Source organism: Chiloscyllium plagiosum, unplaced genomic scaffold (assembly GCF_037043375.1).
Source record: "Chiloscyllium plagiosum isolate Xiang-an unplaced genomic scaffold, Cpla_swu_hap1 HiC_scaffold_10, whole genome shotgun sequence".
In the NCBI taxonomy this organism is placed as follows: Eukaryota; Metazoa; Chordata; class Chondrichthyes; order Orectolobiformes; family Hemiscylliidae; genus Chiloscyllium; species Chiloscyllium plagiosum.
In genome coordinates this window covers 85,770,732-85,798,227 of record NW_028270148.1, presented here as the reverse complement: position 1 = coordinate 85,798,227, position 27,496 = coordinate 85,770,732, and the positions used below count along the sequence as shown (strand labels likewise).

Here is a 27,496-nt window from a genome sequence, read left to right as displayed (position 1 = left end):
GAAGGGTCAAATTTGTATTTTTTGAGTAATTAAATTTGGAGATTTTATTTTACAAGCAAAATCTCTTTTTGCAAGCTGCAAACCTCTGCCATATGGCCAACTGCACACATTAATTTGTTAATGCCTTTCATTTTCACACCTTACATATAAGTCAGTCAGAATGCATTTCCATTCTCTATTCCCATTTATAATGTTTGATGTAATACAAAACACATTTCAATATCCAAAATGAAGTACACTCTTGAAGGAGAAAACTTTAATATAATCTTGGGAAATAAATGCATATTATTTGCAAAAATACTTAAACAAATACAGTTAAAAATCACAACACCAGGTTAGAGTCCAACAGGTTTATCTGGAAGCACTAGCTTTCGGAGCACCGCTCCATCAGTATATTTTATTCCACAACCACCTGAAGGAGCAGCGCTCCGTAAGTTAGTGCTTCCAGATAAACCTGTTGGATTATAACCTGGTGTTTTGTGATTTTTAACTTTGTCCACCCCAATCCAACACTAGCAATACCAAACCATGATGACCAAACAAATACATGTTGAGTGAGATTAAGTTTAAAAGCTTTGAAAGCTTCCATAGATTTTTAAAGATGGTTCTTAGTCCAGTACAATAAAAATTTAGTAATTACGAAAATGTAGAAGCAGGAAAACTGAAAAAAAAATCAAGTCAGTCTTTCTGGAGAAACTCACGTTAGTGCACAGACTGTTGATGTGTACCAGGTAAACAGATACTGGCAGTCTGAAGTTTCATGAAGGAAGTCTGGGTTCCCTTCCCCTGTCAATTCACTACAGTGAAGTATTATAGTGGATGAGACATTCTTGGATTTGTCGCGGCCACACACCGAGTTAGAAGAGAAAACTATATCCAGGTCATCATCTGGAAACAAAAGCGAATAGAAATGAAAAGCTACATCACCAGATCAATAAAGGCCTCCATATTATAGGTGGTCACCTGTGTTGGAAATACTGTTGTTAATCATGTTACAAAAACATAGGGAAAATGCTAACATGAGGATTGAAGTTGAAGAACATTTCGGGGGGGCGCTGGGGGAGAAGAGAGATGAGATGAAAAGAAAAGAAACATTTGATTTAGGTATAATTAAGAGCTTTTATGATTGAGATATTTGCCAAGGGGAAGTACACCATCAACACTTAAATAAAAACATGATACCCATCAGGATTTTTAAACCACAAAGTTGTTGCAGGAAGAATTGAAAATTAGTTATTGAAGCAAATGTCAGATGCACCAAGATGAAGGTACATTATGTCACCATCCTCTTCAACACACTGCTTGTAATATCAGGCCCAATGAAGCACATTACGGACAAGGCGACAGAACTAACGAAATCCATGTTCAATCTATTTTCCATGATCAATACGCTTTCAAAAAAGAAGAGCAGCTTATTTCTTAACCTTCTAAGGCATGGACAAATAAAAAAACAAAGATTTTTGTGGATTTAAACAGAAGTATCTACATTCATGCTTTTATTCCAAAAATCTAATTTGTTGTGTAAATATATTTATTAGCAATTTTTTTAACTTTACAAACAAAATTATTGTAAAAAAATCACAAATATTAGTATAAAAGAAAATATACAAATTACAATACAACTACTATCTACTAACTACTAACCTACCCTATAATACAAAGCAAACTCTAACACTGTGTAAAGCAACACCAAAAAAAGAGCAAAGCAAAAAAACCCCACAAAATACAGAACAGCTATGCTCGGCGGAAGGCTCCCAAACATCGCATTCATACCCATATTAACTCAGGAGGCCCCCTCCAGGGCCCAGGGCTTGACAAATCTAGTCATCCTGGTTAAACAAATGCTCGAGTTAAGATAATTGATAAATCTGTATCCAAATAACTCAAGTAGGGCTGCCATGTCTTATAAAAATTGTCTATTGTGTGGTGCACCATGTTTATGAAAACATCCAAGGGAATGTGCTCCATAAATAATTTCTGCCATCCCAGCAAGCCCGGCAGGTTCTCAGACATCCAATTCATCAGAATATTCTTCCTTGCACAGTATGCAAGAATATTAAATAGTTTCTTCCCATGCCTGTCTAAAGATGGTAAATTCAGTAGACCAAAGAGGAGAGATATTGGGTATACTTTGACTTCAGTCCTCAATACCCTCCCTATCTCTCCCGCCACAGCGCTCCAATAAACACGGAGCCTGTGGCATGTCCAGAAGCAATGGGTAAGAGTACCTACACTTATTTTACATTTGGGGCATACTGAAGATTCCCTGGTTTTAAACTTCGCCAGACGGTCTGGTGCCAGATGAGCCCTGTGCAGAACTTTTAACTGCATAATGCATGTCCTGTTAAGATTGAGATCTTTGGAGTATTCTCCCAGGTTTCAGACGATATCTCCATTCCCAGCTCTTGCTCCCAGACCTCTCATAACCGGTTAATATCCTGCCAGGCCCTGCCACCCAGCAGGCGATAAAGGGCACTAACCGAAAGGTGTTTGTGGAACGTAGCAACCACCTCTCTGTATCGGGCTTATAGGGCGTAGTGAGAAGCATAGTCTTCTTCTGGATGAAATCCCTAACCTGAAAAAAACGGTAAAGGTCTCTGCAGGGCAACCTGTATTTGCGGCCCGTTGCTCAAAAGACATCATAACTTCCCCTTCAAACAAGTCTCCCAAACTAGAAACTCCTCTCCCTGTCCATAGTTTGAACCCTGAGTCCATCATCCCTGGTCAGAACCCTGGCATGCTAACTATAGGTGTAAGTGGTGAAGTCTTGGATAAACAACCCTCACTATGACGCATCGCCCTCCATGCCTTGACTGTACTAATGTCAATGGGGTTCCGGCAGTGGTCCGTAACTGTCCTCATCTTATCCATGAACAACAGGTTAATAAGAGGGCACTTTGCTTGGGAGGCCTCAATATCCAGCCATATTGAGTCTGGATCGTTACCTACCCAATCACAGACAAAGGACAGCAGGGAACTCAATTGATACCTTCTGATGTCTGGGAAATCAACTCCTCCCCCTCCTCGAGGCAACTGCAATTTAGTAAGTTTGATGAGGGACCACCCACGATGGAACAAAGGACAAAGGAACCAAACCACCCCATAAGCTACCGCAGCGTTGACCTGGGAAACATTATAGGGAGCATACACATGGGATAAAGCAAACGAGGAAGAACATTCATCTTAAGGAGATATATTTGGCCCAGCCATGAAATTGGAAGAGCCTTCCATCTCTGGAGATCTCGCCTAATATTGTCGAGCAATGAGCAAAGTTAGTCCGAAATAACAGATCAAACTTGGGGGTAATAAAAATGCCTAGGTATCGGAACTCTGCCCGTGACCATTTAAAAGGGAACTTAGAGCCACCTTCAACTTCTGGCACATCCTTAAGGTTCCCCAAAGGCATAGCCTCCGATTTTGCAAAGTTAATCTTATATCCTGAAATAGACCCAAATGAATTGATACATTGTATCAAACTGGGTACGGAGGTGATCAGGTTCGATAAAAACAGAAGGATATTATCTGCGTACAATGTAACCTTGTGTGCTCTTGATCCCACTTCCGGAATGGTTATGTGGACATTCTGACGAATAGCCTCTGCCAGTGGCTCTATCACCAATGTAAACAACAACGGTGAGAGGGGCAGCCTTGCCGACTACCCCTACCAATCATAAAATTCCCAGACTTCACCCAGTTGGTGGCAATATAAAACCTCCACCCACCTAGCAAAGACTCCACCCAACCCAAACAGTTCTAAGACACAAAAAAGATACGTCAATTCCACCTGGTCAAATGCTTTCGCTGCATCTAAGGAAATCACCAACCCCTGAATCGATCGCTGCTGACAAACTTGGACCACATTCAGCAACCTTTTAATATTATTAGAGGACCTACGGCCCCTTATAAAACCTGTCTGGTCCTCTCTAATAATATGGGGCAACACCCTTTCCAATCTCAGCGCCAGGATCTTGGATAGAATCTTGAAGTCTGAATTTACTACAGAGATGGGCCTGTATGAGGCACAATCCTCAGGAACCTTCCCCTTCTTAAGAATTAAGGAAATATTAGCTTCTCTCAAAGATGGTGGCAGGTGTTCATGCATATAGGAGTGATTGTACATCTCCAACATCGGCCCTGACAGAATCCCTATAAACTCCTTATAAAACTCACCTGGAAGACCATCAGGGCCAGGCGCTTTCCCACTCTGAAGTTGCTTAGCTGCCTCCTGTATTTCCTGAACTATCAAGGGGGCATTAAGAAGAGAGGCCTGTTCCAAGGTTACCCCTGGGAGGTCCAGGTTCTTAAAAAAATTCTCCATTTTAGCACTCCTGTCTTCGCAACCTTCAGACCGATACAATTCAGAGTAAAAGCTCCGAAAAGCCTCATTAATCTTTTTAGCATCATATGTAAGGACCCTGTCTGATTGCAGTAATGGTAAAAACAATGACTGCAGATGCTGGAAACCAGATTCTGGATTAGTGGTGCTGGAAGATCACAGCAGTTCAGGCAGCATCCAAGGAGCTTCGAAATCGACGTTTCGGGCAAAAGCCCTTCATCGTTATTCCTGATGAAGGGCTCTTGCCCGAAACGTCGATTTCGAAGCTCCTTGGATGCTGCCTGATTGCAGTAATGGATTGGGGAGCACGCTTTTTCCTAGTCACGTATGGTAAATACTTTCCTGGCCTATCGCCATATTCGAACAGCCTCTGCCTAGCAAAAGCAAGTTCTTTCTTTGCGTTTAGTGTCAGTATTGAATTCAAGGCAGCCGAAGGGCCGCGATCCACTGTAGCTTAGTCACCGAAGGCTGCGCAAAATGTGCTGCCTCTGCGGCTTTCAATCGCGTCTCAAGTAGATGCTGCTGTTCCTCCTGTCGTTTCCGGCTAGCCAAATAGGAAATAGCTAATCACCTAGCAAAGGCCTTAGCAGTCTCCCATAGCACGGATGGACTTCTAGCTGTGCCTGAGTTAATAGTCAAGAATTCCTGAAACTCCTTCAAAACGTATTGCACAAATTTGTAATTCTTAAGGAGAAAAGGGTCCAAATGCCAATGTCACAAGCCTAGCCCTTTACTCTTGGCCTTAACCTCAAGTATACTGCTGCATGATCAGAGATAGCTATATTCCCAATTTTACAACTCAATCGAATCCAGAAGGGCCAAGGGAGCCAGAAAGAGGTCAATCCTTGTGTGACATTTACGTAGGTTTGAAAAATAAAGGTGAAGTCCCTGCTGGTAGGGTGAAGACATCTCCAAATATCCACCAGCCCCAACTCCTCGCGTAGGTCAACCACCTGCTTGGCCTGCGAAGAAATAGTTGGAGGCCCACAAGGTCCACTGTCGGATCCAAAAGACAATTAAATCCCCCCCCCCCCCCCCCATAATAATGTGCCGTGTTCCAAAAGCACTCAACTTAGAGAAAGCATTAATCAAAAATTTGAGGGGATGCGCCGGACAGTAGACGTTTAAAATGCCATATTCCTCCCCATGCAGCAGGGCTTTAAGTATCACAAACCGGCCCTGCTCATCTTTCACCTGCTCTAATAATGTGAATGGAAGATTTTTCTGGATAACTACTGCCACCCCCCTACTTTTAGTAGGAAAGGATGTAAAGAATACCTGGTCATAACCCCCCTATTGTAATTTCAGGTGTTCCCCATTATCAAGATGGGTTCCCTACAACAAAGTGATATCAATCCTTTCCCTCTTAAGGCTAGAAAGCACTTTTTCCTTTTAATAGGTGAATGACTTCGCTTAATGTTCTAGGTGCACCATTTAATAAGACACTTAGCCATATCCCTTTCAGACACCCTTGAACCCCTTGGAGGGAGAACCCTGCTTACAAAGCACCAAGCATAAGTAAATAAAGACTCAATCGAAAAACTATATATACAAAAACTACTCTAACTATAAAACAATTACTACCAAACAACTACAAAGGAAACCAACTACAGAACCTTGAATGGAAGACTCTTCCCATGCCCTTAGGGGGCACTCACCCTACCCACCCCCTCCTTCACAGCTCCTTCAAACCTGGACTGTGCCCCAGCCTTAGGCCAGAAAAAAAACATGATCCTTAAATCAACATAAAAAAGAGACACAGTCAGGATGAGAACTCCACCCATCTCTGGCTTCATGACACCCCGACTTGTTACTAAAAGAGAAGCAGAACAAACAAAAAAAAGGGAGACACAACAAAGAACATATACAAAATTTCCCATCAGAAAATCCACTTATTAAAAAAAATAGGAACTTATTCCAAAGTCTTTTCCCCCTTTCCAAAAAAGGAAATTATTAGGGAGAAAGGAACGAATTAAAAAAAGGGAAAACATGGGGAAAAATAGAAAAGAGAACAAACATTAACCATATTCTTCAGGCCAATCCGTCTATTTTAAAGTGCCCACAAAGTTTTTAAGCCTTATTCGCCGAGTCAAATGTATAAACTGAGTCCTTGTGGCTGAAACGAAGTACTGCAGGGTATCGCATGGAGTACTGGATGACCAGGTTCCTCAGCCTCTTTTTAACTTCATCGAAGGACTTCCTCTTTCAGATTACAACTGCTGAAAAATCCTGGAAAAACATGATTTTTGACCCTTTGTACAGCGCCTGTGGATCTTTTCCCAGGGATCTGGAAGTTTATGACTTTTTGCTTGTCCTTATGAGTGAAAGTGCACTAGGACCGGGTGGGGATACTGGACTGGCCCTGACCTGTGCACTAACCCGATACGCCCTTTCAATCTGTAGCCTGCTGGACTCTATGTGAAGGCCCAAAAGCTTCGGCAGCCAGCGGGCTGCTCACCTTCTGGGAGCCCGACAATTCAGAGATTTATCCTCAGACCTCAATTTGAAGTCGTTGATATGGTTTCAGAAGGCCCGCACCTCTCGCTCCAGCACCTGGTTCAGACTGGATGAGGACCCCCATCCAGCTTCTGAGGCTTTAGTTCCTTCACCTCCACCAGCCTCTCCCAGAGGCCCTGGATCTCCTACTCGTGCTTCTGAAGCATGGATGTGATAGGTTGGACCTTGGCACGAATCACCCCACGGATCTCCTCGATTGCAGCCCCAACTTTCAAGGCAAGTCTCTCCATCGCTGCCACAGCCAATTCCTGAGTGTCTGTCAGGTCCCCACGGGGGGTTCAGGAGAGGCTGCTGCAGTCTCTGGTATTGTAGGTGCTGCAGGGGAGTATCCTCCCTGCTGCTGTTTGCTTGCTCCTTTTCCTTTCGGCATCCTTCTCACTCCCAAATATTAACAAATATGTTCCGTAAAGTTTTAATCTAAGATTTCCACCAGATAAGTTCGCCAGGGGTGGCAAAAAACACCAGTATGCCTTGGCTGTTAGGCAGAGCCGTCCACAGCAGTTCTACAGAATCGCCGCCATCTTGCAGAGTCATCCAAAAATCTAATGTTAAATCAATCATGCACCCAGATATACAAACACAGGCAAGGAAGGCCCAGTGAAGGAGAAAATTTAGACAAGATGCAGGTACAGTTACAACATTCAAAAGACATTGGACAGGTATATGAACAGGAAAGATTGAGAGGAATATGGACCAAATGGGACTTGTTTAATTTGGAAAATTTGGTCAGCATGGACAAGTTGGACTGAAGAGTCTGGTTCAGTGCTGGATGACTGACTAAGAATGATTCATAATTCACATGACTGGCTTGTCTTGGAGGAAAAGCACTAAGGCTGATGAAAGCTTTTTCACCTTCCATAGTGTCTCATTCAAGGGATTCAATAGCTAAGCTCATAAAATAAACTGTTGCAGGATTGTCTTCAAGAGATGGACTTCTTGCACATCACAAAAGGTAGTTACTTGCAATCTAAACTGTTACTCAGAGGCTAGTATTGATGGATTCTGAAAGGAACAGACTGAGACCTTGTGACGTAACTGTTTTTCAGGTGATCCCTACCTTTGTTTCAGAAAGGCCTATTCCTGTCAGAACATCTTTGAATGTTATCAGATGTGTAGTGACACCTCTTAATCTGGAATGCTTCTTTTTGTCCTTTCAAGGAGGAGGGACAGTCTTGGAACGACAAATCAAGACAGATTGTCCTCAGATTTGTTTTACAGTCCAAGATTTTAACAGAAGTCAAGGAAGAATGTTCCACCAATTAAGTTTTAAAAGTTGTGAATATGACATCCTTTTAAGATCGATGATACAAGGGTGCTTGCAACAGTGCAATGAAGTTTCACCTCAGTGTCGAGAAAGGATTGATATTGCAATTGACTGCAGTGCTCTTTGTTGGGCACAGTGGCGAGCTGGAGTGCTGCTCAATTAACAAAACTAAAAGGGTATTCATTGACCTCACCCCTCCCCAAATTGGAAACAAAGCACCCAAGAACAAACATTTTAATTCAGCTGATGTAAAGAGTTGAGATTGGGACACATTGGGGTGTGAAGACAATTGCTTATTTCGTGTTTCAAATTCAGAATTTGAAAGAGTTCTATAAATATTTAACAGTATCTCCATTTCTCCTCCCTAATAGGGTCTGTTTTGTTGTTCATGAAATTTATTACATCGGTGCTTAAAACCTTGTCACAAGTTTTAATTTTAAAAGAGCTTTGAAATCATAATGAGATGGGGAAATTGAAATTATTAACTTTCAGTGATTCTCTACTCAGAACCACAGAGTAACTTATGCCAAAACCCCAAATGACAAACAGCATCTCCAGGATTTCTGTACTAATGTAATACATGGCTCACACCCTAGTTAAGGAACTTTAGAGGGGCAATGAGAGTGAATGCCAGCAATACATTCCCTGTCCTGCCTTACTATAACCTCTGGCAAATTCAAATGTTGAATTCAATGAGATATATGACCTGGATCAAAAGCTCTGTTAACGTTCCATTGATTTTTAACCCAAACATAAGATAATTCCATACACTACACATATATTGGATGATAAGCATGAGTTTCTGGAGTGCTTTACAATTGTTAGTTCATTCTGAAGCACATGGAACAAATTTGCTGAGGTTGAGTGGAACATTATATGAGAAGGCATGACTGTATGTAGGCAATGGATTGTCTTTAAAGAATTAGTAAGTTTGCAGATGACACCAAAATTGGAAGTGTAGTGGACAGCAAAGAAGGTTACTTCAGATTACAACGGGATCTTAATCAGGTGGACCAATGGGCTGAGAAGTGGCAGATGGAGTTTAATTCAGATAAATGAGAAGTGCTGCATTTTGGGAAAGCAAACCTTAGCAAGTCTTATACGCTTAATGGCAAGATCCTGACGAGTGTTGCTGAACAAAGAGACCTTGGAGTGCAGGTTCAGAGCTCCTTGAAAGTGGAGTCGCAGGTAGGTAGGATAGTGAAGGCAGTGTTTGGTATGCTTTCCTTTATTGGTCAGAATATTGAGTACAGGAGTTGGGAGGTCATTGTGCAGCTGTACAGGACATTGGTTAGACCACTTTTAGAATATTGTGTGCAATTCTGATCTCCTTCCTATCAGAAAGATGTTCTGAAACTTGTAAGGGTTCAGAAAGATTTACAAGGATGTTGCCAGGGTTGGAGGACTTGAGCTATAGGGAGAGACTGAACAGGCTGGGGCTGTTTTCCCTGGAATGTCAGCGGCTAAGGGGTGACCTTAGGAGGTTTATATCATCATGAGGGGCATGGATAGGATAAATAGACAAAGTCTTTTCCCTGGGGTGGAGGAATCCAGAACTAGAGGGCATAGGTTTAGGGTGAGAGGGGAAGATATAAGAGAGACCTAAAGGGCAACTTTTTCATGCAGAGTATGGTATGTGTATGGAATGAGCTGCCAGAGGAAGTGGTGGTGGAGAGTAAAATTGCAACATTTAAAAAGGCATCTGGAAGGGTATATGAATAGGAAGGGTTTGGATCTGGGCCAGGTGCTGGCAGGTGGGATTAGATTGGGTTGGGATATCTGCTCAGCATGGACAATTTGGACCAAAAGGTCTGTTTCTGCCCTGTACATCTCTATGACAGACTCTATAATTTTTGCATGACTTCGAGCAACTACATATGCTGTCAACTATGGCTAACAAAGTTAAAAATCACAACACCAGTTATAGTCCAACAGGTTTAATTGGAAGCACAGTAGCTTTCGGAGCGACGCTCCTTTATCAGGTGATGAAGGAGCATCGCTCCGAAAGCTAGTGTGCTTCCACTTAAACCTGTTGGACTATAACTGGTGTTGTGTGATTTTTAACTTTGTACACCCTAATCCAACACTGGCATCTCCGAATCATGGCTAACAAAGGAAGTTTAGGATTGCATAAGATTAAAGATGCGGCCTACAAAGTTGCTAAAAATAGCAATAATTCTGAGGGTTGGGAGAATTTTAAAACAACAAAAAGGAGGACCAGAAAGCCAAAAAAGGAAAGAGAACAGATTATGAATGCAATATAGTAACAAAAAAAAACCTAAAAACATTTAGATATGTAAAAAGGAAATAATTGCCAAAAATGAATGCGGGTCCATTAAAGAAAGTCAAGAGAACTTAAAGGTGCAATAGAGAAATAGTAGAAGTTAAATGATTTATTAATGTCGGCTTTCACTGAGGAACATCCCAGAAATCTCCCAGAACGAGAGATCCAAATGGCTAGGGAGAATAAGGAGTTAAAGAAATTAGCAGAAGACAAATGTATGGGAGAAACAAATTGAGCTAAATTAAATAAATCTGGGGATTTATTAACTGATGGCCTTCCTCCTCAAGTGAAGGAAGTTGCCAGAGATTGATGCACTGGTGATTATCTTCCAAAATTCTGTAGTTTGGAGTCTGCGGAGGTGCAGGCATTCAGAAACAATTACAAAGAACACTGCCTAAATCTACCCTATTTAAGTAATTTACAAGTTTTTAAAAAAAGAGAATTGCTCATTCTTCAAAATTCTGGAAAATACAGGCAGTTCTGCTATAACATTACAGTTGTGTTCCTCTGCAAGTCGCGCTATAGAAAATCACGCTGTTAGAAGATCACTATATATATATTTTTTAAAAATCACTATACCATTCCGTAGAAAGTTCACATTATCCAAGCAGTGTCCACAAATTTTTCAATTGTGTTTAGTCAATTCGCATTGACAAAATGCATGTTATACCTGAACCACCTTATCCCCAATTTGCATCAGCTGTCTAAATGCAGGCAAGATGTGTCCCGCTGCCTGGGGAGTCTAGAATGAGGGTGCACAAATAAAAATAATGTGGCACCACTTAAGTCTAAGAGGAGAAATTACTCTTCCCAGAGAGTTGTAAACCTTTGGGATGCTTTATCAGATGGCTACGGAAATTCAGTCCGAGTATGGCTACGATAGAGATTGATAAGATTTTTGAATACCAGTGGTGTTAAGGGCTGTTAAGTGAAGACTTGAGTAAAAGGCAAAGTGTTCAATCAGCCACAATCATATTGAATGGTGGAGCAGGTATGACAGGCTGAGGGCTTACTCCTGTCCCAATGTCAGACAAGTTGACAAATGAATTGAAAGTTACAACATAGCAGCCATTGTGAATCATTAACCAAGATGATAAGAAGGGTGTTGTGAAACTTGAAAGAGTTCAGAAAAGATTTACAAGGATGTTGCCAGCTTCAGAGGGCTTGAGCTATAGGGAGGCTGAATAGACTGGAGCTATATTCCCTGGAGAGTCATAGGCTGAGGGGTGACCTTAGAGATTTATAAAATCATGAGGGTCATGGATAGGGTAAATAGACATGGCCTTTTCCTTGGGATGGAGGTGTTCAAAAATAGTGTGCATAGATTTAAAGTGAGAGGAGGAAGATTTAAAAGGGACCTAAGGGACAACTTTTTCATGGAAGGTGGTGAGTGTATGTAATGAGCTGCCAGAGGAAATTGGTACAATTACAACATTTAAAAAGGCATCCGGATGGATATATGAATCGAAAGGGTTGAGGGATATGGACTAAATGCTGGCAAATGGGACTACATTAATTTAGGATATCTGGTCACAATGGATAATTTGGACTGAAGAGTCTGGTTACACGCTGTAAATACTATGACTATGATCTTACAAAATAAAATTAGGCAAAAAAAACAATATGGAAGCAAAACAAATCAAAGCATCCTGGATACACATTAGATGTTCAAGTTTTGAAGTTAAAAGGAACAAACAAGTGTTTTCTAAAGAAATTTTAGGCAGTGTTAAACTGGGTAAGATGCAGGACTCTTAAGATGCGTAATCAATTACATTTATGCAAAACAGTGTTGACAAACTAAAAATAGATTGACACTGTTGAAGTGTTGACCGGTGTAGAAAATTAGTTGGAAAGGAAGATTGAGTGCCTAAGCTACCAGTGGCAATTAATAAAGATGGAAATAAGAACAAAGATGTACCATAAGTGTATTTCTCAGGAATGATAGGGCAAAGTTATAGGGAGTGTATATGCTTGGAAAAAATGGTAACAGAGAAATAGCAAGGCAAAGAACTTTGCGATGTGACAGGTTGGGCTGAAGAGAGACAAGAAACCATAGAGCGCACTGGTTATCAACATCCTCACAAATTACAGATTTGACAGGTGTCATGAATAAAGACATGATAAGCTTTTGTTGAAAAACCAACCAGACACAAAAAGCTTAGCAAATATGGCTGCTACAAAGTCACTTGATGACATAACTGCAAACAGACACTTCCAGACACAAAGATACTTGAATGAGACATTTATAAACAGACAATGGAGGTGAGAATTCAAGATTCAGAGAGGACAGCAGACAGGGAAAAGAAATTCAAAAGGGATTCAGCTTAATTTATCATTATTTGTGTGAAACCTTAATTCCTCAAAATCAACAGACAATGATTCGGAATGTTGAACAGTATTTTAAAAATGTGACTAGGAACAGCCGGTGTGCAGAAATTTCAAAGTGTAGGCTTAAAGAGGCTCCCTCAGAAGAGTTTCGGTTGGGGAGGATGAAAACAAGCACAAACCAATTATTATTTTGTGGAAGTCAGCCAGTGTGATATGCTGAAACCAAATGTGGAAACCTTCTTGCCCTCAAAATCTGTCGTCTTGCTGGTCCATTAATACAAGAAATATTAAATATTCAACTAACTACTACAGCTCTTTGGTCTGACTTCATATTAACCTCTTCATTTTAGCAACAATGAACTCAAGCAACAGGCCCAAAGAAAGTGTCCAGACACTTAAGGAAAGTATTTACTTGCCGTATCAGTACTTGAAATTTGAGATCAAGATTATTTGTTAATGACATAACCTTTTCTTTAAAAAATGGAAGCACCTTATGAATAATTTTAATAAGCTCACCACTAGCCTGTTTAAATTTTTATGGTTGGTCTACATTTAATAAAATTTGAAATGATTCAAGTTATCTATAGTTCATTAACCACATGGTGGACATGCCTAGTAGTTCTTACACAAGCTTTAAACAAATAAACCCAGAAGTCTAATTCAGAAATCATTGGCAGGTACATCACTACCTCTTTTGACTTTGTCTAAATTGAGATGGATTCTGGACATTCTGGGATTTTATTGGGATGAATACATATTTGCAAACGGTGGCACAGTGGTTAGCACTGCTGCCTCACAGCGCCAGAGACCCGGGTTCAATTCCCGACTCAGGCGACTGACTGTGTGGAGTTTGCACGTTCTCCCCGTGTCTGCGTGGGTTTCCTCCGGGTGCTCCGGTTTCCTCCCACAATCCAAAAATGTGCGGGTCAGGTGAATTGGCCATGCTAAATTGCCCGTAGTGTTAGGTTAAAGGGGTAAATGTAGGGGTATGGGTGGGTTGCGCTTCGGCGGGTCGGTGTGGACTTGTTGGGCCGAAGGGCCTGTTTCCACACTGTAAGTAATCTAAAAAAAATCTAACAAAAATATTCTACACTTCACAGGCATCCTTTAACTAGTATACTCCCTTGTAACGTATCTCTGACAAGTTGACAAATTCAGTTTTTGTGAAGAAACAGTGGACAGCCTTTCAAACAAAGGAAGATTGACGACAACATCTGAACTACGTGACATAGGAAACGAGGCATATAAATGCTAAATAGATCATCAGGGAAGAGAGGGGTCAGAATTCTTTTTTAACACAGATACAGATTTTCTTACATCCCTGCATAACCTTCTGCCACACCATACTGACAACACCAATGCATACTTCAGTTTACTCCTAGCTAACAGCTCATGGTGGAAATGTGCTCATCTTTGCAAACTATGGTACTTCAAGACAAAGTTGGACAAAAAAAAAAACCCATAAACCCAAACATGCGATCAAACTTCATGCCAACAGATGTTGAGGTAAAGGATCACAAACAGGAACAGGAGGATGGGAGTTTGTTCCACTATTCAATAAAATTATGACTGATCTACTTCAATATTATTTTGTTGCACTATCCCCATATAGCTGATGGTTTTAGCGTGTAGAAATCTGTCAGTCATTACCATATTCAATAACGGATTCCAAAATCCTGTCGGGTACAGAATTTCAAAGATTAACAATCCTTACTGCCCTGGATTCACCCCTAGCCAGGGGAGACATTCTGCATCAACCCTGTCAAAGTCTTTAAGAATTTGGTATGCTCCCACAACCTTACCTCTATTTTATAGATTTTAGAAGACTAACCAAATGTTTCACAACTTTCCTTATATTACAATCACTCCCTTCCTGGAATTAGTATTGCTGCACTCACTCAATGGCAAGTACACCTTTCTGTAGGGTATGGCGAGCAAAACTGCTCACAATTCTCCAGGTGTGGTCTCACCAAGGTCCAATACAACTGCTGTAAGCCATCTTTACTACAATAACATACCAGTGCTTTCTTAATTGTTTGTTGTACTTGCATGTTTAACTTTCAGTGACTCTCAACTGACATCCAAATCCTTTTGATAGTCAACATTTCTCAGGATTGATAAAAAGACACTTTTTTCAGTAAGTGGATAACCTCATATTCCTTCGCATTGTATCCCACTTGCTTTCCCCACTCACTTAGCTTATTTAATTTCCTCTGAAGCATCTTTGCATTCTGTGATGCTGCTACTTTAACAAGGTTACATTGCCCTTGGTTTTTTTTCCAAAAAGGGGTTGTAAAAGGCAGGAGGTTCCAATTTGTCTGGGATTAGATCACTGATTACAGCTGACAGCTACTGCCTAAGGCAACAAGCAGGGAAAAAGCTTTTAGGTTTTTTAAAAAAACTTATACAAAGAAAGGGGAGTGGCCAGTTCTCCCAGTTCAAGGATTTTTCTAGTTTGGTTTTTAATTTTCAGCTAAGGGCCTAGAGAAACAGCTGCAGTGGAAGAGGTTCCACGTTTCAGCCAATGATCCCGAGTTGATCATCTCTGCAAACTCTCTCTCTCTCGTAAGAACCTGCGTTTGAATTTACCTTTTTGCCAAGGTGTTTATATGGGGATGCTGAAGAAAATTGGAATAGATTAAATTATTCTATATTATGTTTTCTTTTGCTTATGCTTCATTCAGTAATCTGTAAATAATTGGTTTTGTTTAAAACTGAGTGGTTTGACCATCTGCATCACTCCTGGAATATCCACTCTACACCTGCTTAAAACAACTAGAAACGTTAGGTCTGGGCTACCTTCCCGAACTGTTTTGAGTGGGTCTGACCTGGTCCATAAAATCATCCCCTCAATTCACACTTGACTTTGCACTTCTCAGATGAACAGACATTTACCAATATTTTATCAAAAAGAACTGTGGATATTTAAGATTGAAACAAAACAAACTGCTAGAAAAAAAACTAGGTCTGGCAGCATCTGTGGAAAGCAAGCAAAATTAATCATTTTTAGTCAAGTGAGTCCAACCTGAGAAGGGCCACTCTGCTTTCTCTCCACATATACTGCCAGATCTGTATTTTTCCAGCAATTTAGTTTTGTCGCACTGTTGTTTAGACTCCAGATACCAGACTCCTTCCTGCCATAAAATCAAAATACTGCAGACACCAGAAATCGAAGTGTGGTCAGGTGGCCAGCAGGAGCAATGGCTATGAGGCTGATTAAGAGCTACAATCAAGCATGTCAGGAACTTTGGTCAAGTAGGTTATACGCTGACCTCTGTTAAAACTGCACCCAAGACATACTGTGGCCTGTCTTTTCCTACGTTGACCGAATAAGGGATGTGCCAGTGGTCTGCTGGACTTACGGAACGTGGTATGTGGCTGGATACGACTTGGTATAAATCTGTGGGAGTTGCTTACCAGCAAACTCCATTTATTGGAGTTGAATGGCGTGATCAGGATTTAGTCAATTTATTGACCGAGTATCAGAGAAGTTTCTGAAAATGAGCACATTCTGGAATAAAAATTAGCAGAATAAATAAAGATTGCCTAGGAGTCATCGTCTTCAAGACTCAAAAATTGAAAAGCACAGGACCTGAAGTTATCTTCAGAGAAGAGCGAGCTATGAGCCAAGATCTACACAGGACAAAGTTGGCCACTCTGCTCAAATTGGGATAGTATTTGTTTCAAGCCAAACTAGAGTTAAAGTTACAGAGTTAGGGTTAAATGTGGGTTAAAGTAAGGTAAAGTGAAGTTAAATTGGGAGTTAAAGTTGAAATTGAAATTTAAGTTACATGAATTAAGCAAATGTTGAAATAAATATATATTTCATACTGAATATTGGTGCTGAAAGAGTTATAAAGGGGTTTGAGTTGATTGCCCCCTGCCCCCGCTACCTTTTGTCTGTCATACACGGGAAGAACACCTGGAGAAGATTGAATATTCCTTTTGGACAATGCAAGATTAAAATAGGAAGAATTGAAAAAGCTCAGTGGGTCTGGTGGCATCCATAGAGGGAGAAACAGATAACGAGTCCAGTAAGATGGACTCCTTTCCATTATGGCCTAGATTTACACTGAACTCAAAGGATTGAAATTTTTACAACATCTAAACGATATGGGCATTGGCAAGGTAATGGGGAAAGTAAAGCTAATTAAGAAATAAGATTCTCAACATTGAGGAAAAGTTCATTCTGCAACAGAATTTTGCATGGCGAGATAAGAATCGCACTAATGAGTGGTAAAAGGTTGACTTGCATGTATTTACACATTTTTATCACCTAAGCTTATCTGATTGAATATAATTTCCTTTGGCCCCTTGCACTGGTTAGAAACTAGACGGTGATAATTCCTGATATGATAGTCAGCAGGTACCTAGCAGCTCAGGTCATTACTTGCTCCTTTGGGCCTCCAACATGGGTAACAGACCGCCAACATTTCCAGGTAGGGTCCAGGAGCAATGACCAACCACACTCCTTGTCCAGAGACTGGCACTGGACACCAGCCACATCATGGCATACTTCCAAGCCACACAGAATGCAATTCTCTACTTCAATACTCCATTTTGAAGTGCGCTGCCACCTTTCCTTGCAATTCAGTTGCTGTGACTGTTTGCAGGCAGTGACAAGTACCTATCTCATGGATTGGACCAGGCCTCATTTTAGAACTTGCTCTCTTAGCACACACCCACTCACTTTGTGCCTACTTGAATGCTCACATCATTGCTCTTTCACACTTTGCTGCATTAGTCTGAATTTAAAGGCATGTAGTACTTCGGTTTTGCTTTGCCATTTAGTGCAAACAAAAAGCCTGACAAGCTTGTCATAGCTGTCAGTGATCTATCAAGAGGGTGGACCCATTGCCGTACAGCACTGAAAAACATAAATATCATAACTACACTATATTAGCATCTTATGTCACAAGAACACTGCACATTTCAAACAAATAGCTGTGTCTAAGTCTCAGGGGAGTAGTTTTCAGTCAAGGGAAACTCTCTTCTCTGCCGTGATCCAGCCACAGTCAAAGGCATTGTTTAAGTTGAGTCCAAGAGCTTGAGCATGGTCAGTCAGCCGCTTGAGGAAGTCTAGGTCAGAGGTTCCATATCACTTAAGAACAGCCACGATAAGTCAGTTCTTTAAGTCCAATGCAAGCAGTCCAGGAATTCACAGAGAAAGTCAGTCAAGGGTCCAGTCACACATCACTTAGGGCTATCCATTCAAAGTTAGTCAGTCAACGGGGAATGGATTGCAACCTGACCCAAGGGTCAGCTCAATGGATGTCAAGGAGTCATTATCGGGGCTACTATTGTGGCAAGGAAGCTGGCAAAATCAACTGTGGGACTTTGAGGCCTTATGCTTAATTTAGCGGGGACATTTGTAAAGGGGAAACTCAACTATAAGGACAAGAGATGTTAAAGCATTGGAGGACATTGGTGGAGGGGTGGTCAAAGGTAACAGCCATCTTGGCTTCAATTAGGGTACAGGTCATGTGGCACAAAAGGTCAGCACGGCTAAGCTGTATTGCCGTGGTGATGTTAAAAGAGAACCGTAAGGCTGGAGTTTGTGGGGGGGGGGGGAGAAAGAGAGAGAGAGGAGAAGAGAAGAGGTGAGAGAGTGGGAAACGTGTGGATGCTCAGTACTGCTGTTGCTCCAGTGGGCATAAAAAGGAAGAAAAAAAGTGGACCAGAATTCAAGGTTGAACTTGGTCCTGCTCCAGCAGTTGGTATGGGTTTGAGATAGTATTGTGCAATACTGTGTCTGTGACAGTGTTGCACAGCACCTACCTGGAGGAAATAGTATCAAGGAAATAGACACTTTGACACCTCTGCATTCTGAAGGAACCTTCAGCTCTGACCTTTCCATAAGTAAATGAAGATTTTTGTTATTTCTTTTATCTAAAAACAGCAAAAGTTTTCAAAGAGAGGTAATCTACACAGCTCAATTCTTGGAGCTGCACTTAGAATGGCAGTTAACCAGGAAGGCAATATCAATGTCAAGTGTCAACAAGTTTATGAATGTGACCTTGTACGTGCAAAAAAGTGCCATTGGTGCCAATTGTGTCCTCAGAAGTTTCCTTTTTCATTCCCTTTCCACAATATACAGGGCAAAGGACAGGTCCTGGCTAGCAGAGCTTAAAGCTGGTGTGTAGCTGGGTTTTACATATGGTGCCAGGTGCAGGTACCTCAGGAGATCCTGGCAAAGCCTGGCAGTGGTGAGTGTTTCTGCTATTGCAGAGTGCACTATAACACGAATGAGGTGCCATTGAGGCATGGTGCATATATAGTGAGATTAGATGCAGAGAATCTACAGAGTACAGAAAACCATCCACAATTTCCTGAAAATTACAAAACCAATTTTAGTAACATTCAGCACATAATCTTAACTGTTTCATTCTTCATAGATACCGCCAGACCTCTGTTTTTCCCAGCACTTTTATATTCGCTCCTGATCTGCAGTCTTTAACAAACTTTATAAATGAAGTTATGCTGTAATAATAATGCTAATCCTAACACACTACATGAAACCAAGTACATTTACAAGCAAAATACTCTTTCGTCCTCAACTGCCCTTTCTCACTCCCATCATCCATATCTTCTGTTTCCGACTGTAGCTTTCAATATTTAATCAACTTATTTGTCATCTTGTAACAGTGGTAGATGAGTCCTTCAACTTTGTTCCTTGAATTTATGGTTTGTGTCCTGTATTTGATTTTTGTTAAACTTTCCTTTCCTTCCTATAAAGCAATCTATTTCAGCTGTTTACTTTTTCTCAAAGTGAAAACAACATAACGGGTATACTCTTGCAACATAGAGAATACAGCAATCTACTTACACACTGCATGTTCCAACAAACAGCAATGTACCAATGGCGGAGTAACTTTAAATTTATTTTAAATCATTTGAGGGAGACACACTCGGTGGCACAGCAGTTAGCACTGCAGCCTCACAGCGCCAGAGACCCGGGTTCAATTCCCGCCTCAGGCGACTGTGTGGAGTTTGCACATTCTCCATGTCTGCGTGGGTTTCCTCTCACAATCCAAAAACGTGCAGGTTAGGTGAATTGCCCATGCTAAATTGCCCAGAGTGTTAGGTGAAGGGGTAAATGGGTCTGGGTGGGTTGCACTTCAGTGGGTCGGTGTGGACTTGTTGGGCCGAAGGGCCTGTTTCCACATTGTAATCTAATCTAATTTAATTTAAAAATTCTAATCTAATACTGGCCATGACACTTTGGAGAACTTCTATGCTCTTTCTCAAGTGCATTGGATGCTTTACATCTACCTCAGCAACACTGAATTCAGTGCAACATTGGATGATGTGCTGAACCAAAATGTAGTCAGAAATATTGCAAAGTTGGCATATTTTATAAACTGAAAGCTTTCCATAAAAATAGAAAAACGTCCAGCAAGTTTACATAGATGCTGCTTATATGATGTCAAGATCATTTCTGACAATAAACAGGAACAATTGGCCTTCAGGAAACAAGTTTTGGGAAAAAAAAATCAAAATTATTGTATATTACACATTTACCTTCAAGGTAATATTTTGCTTTAGAAGCTATTCCAATGGATCTGAAATAGTGCTGGTTAGTTTTGACCTGACAGATATTGGAGTCTTGGCACTTAAGATCTTCAGGATTCGAGATTCCAGAAAGCTGGATATCATAGATATAGGAGTCACCATTTGATCTAATATCACCTGAAGCTTTGTACAATCTGTAAAGACAGCAAGAATTGACAGCAATATGTTGAAAGAGCAATGATTGCCAATTAGCAAAACTAATTTAAAATAAAACAGCTCCCTCAATGGGTAAATCAACATGGAAAGTTAATCATATCAGTGTTACATTTTGTTCCAATAATTTGAATGCTTACAAAAGCTTATCGGGATAAAGAACATTTTTTCTTAAAAGCACATCTTTCATATTTTAAAAAGTTAGCTTATTTTAAAAGAGGCACTATGTTAAAACAGGTCTTGTCCATATCAACAGATGGCAAACCTCTGAGGAAAGGTTACTAGACCAGAAACATTAAACTGGTTTATCTTCACATCTGCTGCCAGACCTGCTGAGCTTTTCCAGCAATTTCATTTTTTGTCGCTGGTAAACTATGTGCACAAACAAATGCAAGTTGAATTAAAAATACCAAAAACTTATCAAGATGTACATTACTTACTTCGAATAAATAGTTGACAAATTGGCTTTCTGGCCATTCTGGCTTGTAATGGTTGCATTTACCATGTAAACCTCTTGAGGTTTCACAGCACAAGCTGCACGGGTCTCCCATACAATTAAAAACTCACACTCCTTTTCATCAAAGCTAGAAAGAATAACCGCAACAAATGTTACATTGGTCAAGTACATACAGGATAATGCAAACATGCAAAATAAATGTTTGGACAATATTCAAAAATTGTGGACCCAAAGATTAAAACATGCTGGCACAATTAGAATATTTTGTTTCTCAACCCAAAATGGTTTTTAAATCTTTCAAGGAAATACAGGCATTGCAGACTTGGCCAGCATTTGCTGCCCCTCCTTCATTGCTCAGGAGGTGGTGGTGATGAGCTGCCTTCTTGAATCAATGCACTTCCTTTAAAATTTCCTTCAAAACTTGACCGGTTACACAGGCACCAGTGAAAACAATTCTTGGGGCCTAGCTACGATTTTAGACAAACCTAGTTTCAAGCTGGTTAATAGGCATTAATTAAGTACACAGGAATCATTTAACATTAAATTTACGTTGAATTCCAATACAAGCAAACACGTACAAAACTTATTGGCAATATTTTGATGGTAATTCCTCAATATCTCTATAGGGGTGTTAACTTTGCCTTTCTCAGGGTGAATGGATGAACAGTGCACGGTCTTGATTTCGGGATGTACAAGAGGAGCCAGCCACATATATTACCCTTCCCTTTTTCTTGCCTTAGTCTGCTCTTCCAGTATTTCGGCGATGTCAATAATGCATGGAATTAGAGGTCCCAACTATACAAGATACCAGACTTCCACAATAATTCAAGCAATGGGAATATGGGTCTCCTCACCTTTCCAGCTCTGGTGCTCCACTTGTTGATGAACATTGCATGCGAATTGTCGTCTTTGCGTGTTTTCCTGTACCACATGTAAAATACCCACTTGAATAATTCACAAAAAGATTTGCACCTGGCAATAAGTGATTGAGATGAAAGCTTTTAGAATTATCAAGCAAAATATTTTTCAGGTATCATGTTAGAGTGTTCACTTGTCTATTTGTTAACACGTGAAACTGCTAGATACTGTCAAGAACATAATCTAGGTCCCATTGTTTTGGGCTACAAATACCCACCTTGTCTAGAGAACTGGGCAAATAAACTCAGCTGACTGACATGACTAGGTGACAGACTCAACCAGCGAAACAAACAATTAGATTATATTTAGATTAAGCAAAGAGCTTCTACACATTTAACCCAGCTGAGTACATAATAAAAGGTAACATTCTTTGCTCAAAACCCCAAAACTTACCAAAATGTTACACTTTAAGTTTCAAAATATGTATTTCCAAAAAAACATTAAAGATATGGAATTTGGTAATGTAACACTGTCAACAGGCACACATGCGATAAGTGCAGCATCTGAGGAGTAGCAGAGTTGACATTGAGCAAAAGATCAGGAACGAGGGCTTTTGTTCGAAACATCAACTCTGCTGCTCTTCGAATGCTGCCTGACTGGCTATGCTTTTCCAGCACCACACTTTTCAACGGACCTCCAGCATTTGCAGTCCTCACTTTCTCCATACATGGGATATAACAATGGCCTCCAGTATCTAACTAAGGGACTGAATTTGGTGTGACACAGACATTTAGGCAATTAGTAAAGCTCTAATTTTGCTAAACTGCAATTATGTAGTTTACATTAAAATTACCCTTACTTCTCCCTAAAATGTAAATGACAAAGAAAAAAAACAAACTGACCATTTGAGATACAACCACATTACAAAATTATATAGAACCATCAATACAAGAGAATATTGTAAAATTATCAGGGTTAGTTAAGTTAAGAAAAAGTGATGTTTTCTGTTTGCATGAGTGCAGACTTGGGCATTTGTCTTAAATGACAATCCAGGAGAGTCAAATGAAAGAAAATGATATTTGCCTGAGAGAAGCAAGCAAAAGGAAATAAAATATTACACTTCTTCCTTGTATGAACTTCTAAACAGTTTGCATCAACAAACACGTTTCTCAGACAAACCACACCATGTGAAGATCATACTTAGGTTAGGGCAATAATACTGTACCTTGTGACTACAGGAACAGGCAGTGGATATTCAAGTGCTGGATATGGTTTGCTTTTCTTTATTAAATCAACGTAATACAACATCAAACAGTCAGATTCAGGAGAAGCTGACTACCACAAGTAATCTAACCTAACTATCCTGCTCTAGACTAGATATCCTATTAAAAATAGTACAGGACTACAGAAATAATTTGAATCATTTGTCAATAGTTACTTGCACTTCATCATGTTAAGTGATCAGACTTCATACCTTGAATGTCGATTTTTTGGGTGTGAACCAGCCCCAATATTTGGGTTTTACCATTTTTATTCCTTCTGCACATGCTAGCATATGAAGGGCAGCCCGTGGGTCCTTCACGAACACCTTGACAAAGATTCATGTAATACCTAAAAGATAAAATTAAAATGAATTCATAATTTAAGGAATAGAAACTGGTATCTCAACCGGAGCCTATACGATCTAATTTGATCACCTGATTCTCAACCTCAATCTCACTTGGGAAATCCTGTACTTTCAACCATTGCCTCCTTGTTCTAGATTCCTCAAGGTGGAAACATCCTTTCAACTATCCATTATCCACTATCACACTCTTCAATCTTATAGTTCAACCTAAAGAGACCACCTCCCATAAACAAAACCAGACTCGCACAATTACCTAGACAATACATTTTCACATCCTGCTTCCTTAAAAGACACCATCCCATTCTCCCAGTTTCTCTCTCGTATTTGTTTTGATCATGTCAACTTCCATAGAGGGGCCTCAAACATCCACCTTTTCCTCAACCAGCGATTTTCTGCTACCATAGTCAATAGGACCCTTTGCTGTGCTTGATCCATCTTCCCCACTTCTGCCCTCACCTTTTCCCCTTCCCTCCCAGAACAATGAGTGCGTCACCTGGTCCTCACTTATTACCCCACCAGCCTCCACATCCAATGGATTGTAAACCACCATTTGCATCACCTCCAATGGAAGGCCTCAACCAGAAACATATTCGTCTCCCTTGTCAGCATTCCATTGAAACTCTGACCTGGACACATGGGTACATTCCTCCATTTCTAACATTTCCTTCTGTCATTTCCTTCCCATGCAATGATCTTCTGTCATTGCATGGGAAGATGCACGGAAGTAACACCTGCTCATTTACTTCCTCCCTCCTCATTACCCAAGGCCATAGGTACACTTTCCAGGTGAAGCAGCAATTTATTTATACTTCATTCAGTCTAGGTAAAAGTGAGGACTGCAGATGCTGGAAACCAGAGTTTAGATCAGAGCGGTGCTAGAAAAGCACAGCAGGTCAGGCAGCATCTGAGGAGCAGGAAATCAACCTTTTGCCCGAAACTTCAATTTTCCTGCTCCTTCATTCAGTCTAGTCTACTGTATCTGCTGTTCACAACACTGTCTCCTTTACAATGGGGCGAAGAAATGCAGACTGGGTGACCACCTTGCATTCTGTCCCCAAAAATGACCCTGAACTTTCAGTGACCTGTCACTTCATGTTCCAATGCCAACATTTCTGCTGCAGTACTCCAGGCAGCCTCAGTGCAAGCTTGAAAAACATCTGATTTTTGATTGTGGGACCCAGCAGCCTCTAGGACTCCATAATGAGTAACTTTAGAGCCTGATTCTGTCCTTATGTTTTTCACACACTCCGCACCTGGTGTGTTTTGGCACTGGTTGCTATCAGCAGTCATCCATTCTAACCTACCTCTGAACCTATTGTCACATTATACAGACGACATTCCGTACAACTCATGCTTTCTCTTGGCTTTGATTATCATATTCACCTTTTCTTCTGTCTTGACTTGCTATCAACAATCTCCTTGATAATCTGACAACTTTCAAATTTTTCTTTCTGCACTTAATCTCCAACCATTGACTCTCATCTCTTGCACCCTCCTCCCAGCTACCAATGACTTCACTATAATACCACATTAGCCTAGCTGCTAGCAGCTCTGTTGAAGTCACCAGACTAGAAACAAAACTCTGCTCTCTTTCCATTTTTCCAAGGTGATTGGCAAAAGAATCAAAGTTGACTTGAGAAACCTTTTAAGCAGCACGTAGTTAGGATAGTGAGTGGAGGCATATTTAGCTCACACAACACCTGGTTATAGTCCAACAGGTTTAATTGGAAGCACCAACTTTCGGAGCGCTGCTCCTTCATCAGGTGATGGAGGAGGACACAATTGTGTGATTTTTAACTATTTAAATCAGTTTTCGAAAGAGAAGTTGCTAATAACCTTGCAAGTTATCAGAGTGGGGGAGTAGCAACTAAAGAAGAGCTGCATTTGATGGGCCAAATAACCTATGTTGAAACAATTCAAAGCTCTACAATTTTACAATAGCTTATTTTGGTAAAATGTGTAGTAAACACAATTTTGGGAAGAATCTCAAACACTATTGAAAAAGACAAAAAGCAATAGTGCAAAGTCATTTTTAACTAAATCAGTCTTGTTTGTTGTACACTGGATTACCAACAGTGGCTCCAAAACATGCCGATCAGTGTTTGAGATTATTAGACAACAGGCATTCAATAATGGTTTCTGCAAAGTGGCAAAATTCACAATTGTATCAGCACAAATTCAGATATTACTGAAGTAGCCTCTAGGTTAACAGTTCAGGAAATAGGAAAAGTCAAACACTACCTTCAGGCTCAAAATATTTTGGGCTTTCAACCTACAAATACTTCAAACATTACACAGAACCAAATCACTTTGGTTATTTAGCCCATTAAGTGTAGCTTGCACAAAACCAAGGCCAAGAGTAAAATAACAGAGCAAAGACACTACAAATTACCCTATTGTCTTTCACATTCTCCTTTACCACCTACTTGTCATTCTTCAAAAGCTACAGCCCTATAATTGACTGGATTTGCTAATCTTGAGTATGGCAGTTCTGTAACGGCGTATTCTATGGTTGAGATCATCCTCCTAGTGTTCCAAAGGAAGGATGGAATATTACATATTCAGATTTGAGGGAAGAGATCAGGAAGGAGGGAAGAAAAAAACGCAAGTTATTGTAACAAATATATGGGCTCTAACATTTCAATGGCTTGTGATAGCCCTAGTGCTGGCTCTACAAAAATTGATGTATTACCAACGACTTCTAACAGGGTCAGGATAGCTCTGTATACTGAAATTCACTTATAAAATAAACAAAATCTCATCTTTTTGCTCAAGTCCACAAATCATTGAGAAGGTTTATAAATTAGCATTTGCAGGTCAACCCACTTCCTTTCCTTAAAACTTGTCTTTTTCTTAATCAGCTTTCCCCACTTTCCACAAAATGGTTCACTTCTGACTGAAGTACTGTTTCACAGGTACAGAGCATCATGTTTGCGTTATTATTAATCAAGTGTCCAAGATGGCAGCAAGTAATATTAGCCAAATGCTGTGCAAAGAGATGCAAGCACTGCAAAGTTGGACTGTGCTGAAGTTCGACTGACATCTACATAAATGCAATCGCAGTAAAGAGGTGAACAGATATTCAGAGCAAAAGCCACCTTTTTTTCAAAAACACATGGGTCCTCAAACCAGTGCAGTTCTACCTTTGACCCTTCAAGGTTTGAAAACCGCACAAACTAGAAATCCAAATCTCGAACCTTCCTGTATGATTCAGCTATTCATCAAGTGGTTTCCATAGTTCAGTATGAATTTAAATATTACCTACTTAATACATTTTGATATGGCAATTATAGTGTAAGGATTATACAAAAACAGAAGCAACCTCTATAAAACAGTGAGAAAACCATAACTTACGTATCACCATTCGATGTAAACTTCCATGATCCAGTAAGGGAAGAAAGCATTCTTAAATCATAGGTCTTATGCCTGTAAACTATCTTGCATTCCATCTTTTTGGGTGGACAAACAACACTAGTCTTCCATTCAAAAGTTGTTGAGCAACCAAGGATCTCACTCAGCACTTCGGGGTTTCCATTTTCAGCTGTTTCATCACATCTGAAGATGATTGTTGATCTCCGAGTTGCTGTTCCTGATGCCAATGAATATTTAAAAAAGTTCATTTAAAACAAACTGCAAGAAATTAAAATAACTGGCAGTCATTTTAAACATTCACCACTTGTATACAAAGACATACAGTTACTATTACATTTCATTACTACAGAAGCCCCATGCTTTGTCCTTGTAATAGTCATTAGTTGTTGAACACCACAGAAATCCATCTGTTTTCCCATCTGTTGTACACTCACTGTAGGAGTTCCCAAGAAATATGAAAGGGAATCTGCAAAGCTCTCCTCTTTCAGTTACTGTCAAAGGCATCGAAGAAAAGGCACTAAGTCACTTCCACAAGAGAGATATAGTCTAAACTCCATCCTAAAGCATCATCAATTTCTTTAGGTGATGCTTAAATAAAAAAAAAGCTTAGCTCCTATCATGGTCTGTTACCTGCTGTTCTTTCTTGCTCCCATTTTTTTGCTCACCCAGTTGGTCATCTTTATACATGAGTGGAAACAAAGACCATGTCCATCCATTCAATTATGGAC

At 40.3% G+C, this 27,496-nt stretch overlaps 1 protein-coding gene across 1 annotated transcript in view; it reads right to left on the bottom strand.

Annotated features, from left to right (window-relative positions):
* The window catches only part of igf2r (insulin-like growth factor 2 receptor), a 218,934-nt gene that overhangs the window by 7,930 nt on the left and 183,508 nt on the right, over positions 1–27,496 (bottom strand). The window contains exons 39-44 of the mRNA XM_043696288.2: positions 26,751–26,985; positions 23,244–23,380; positions 21,766–21,883; positions 20,895–21,038; positions 20,251–20,435; positions 702–888 (exon numbers count right to left, since the gene is read on the bottom strand). Coding sequence (XP_043552223.2) covers positions 702–888; positions 20,251–20,435; positions 20,895–21,038; positions 21,766–21,883; positions 23,244–23,380; positions 26,751–26,985 — 1,006 coding nt within the window. The remainder of the gene's footprint in view (positions 1–701; positions 889–20,250; positions 20,436–20,894; positions 21,039–21,765; positions 21,884–23,243; positions 23,381–26,750; positions 26,986–27,496) is intronic.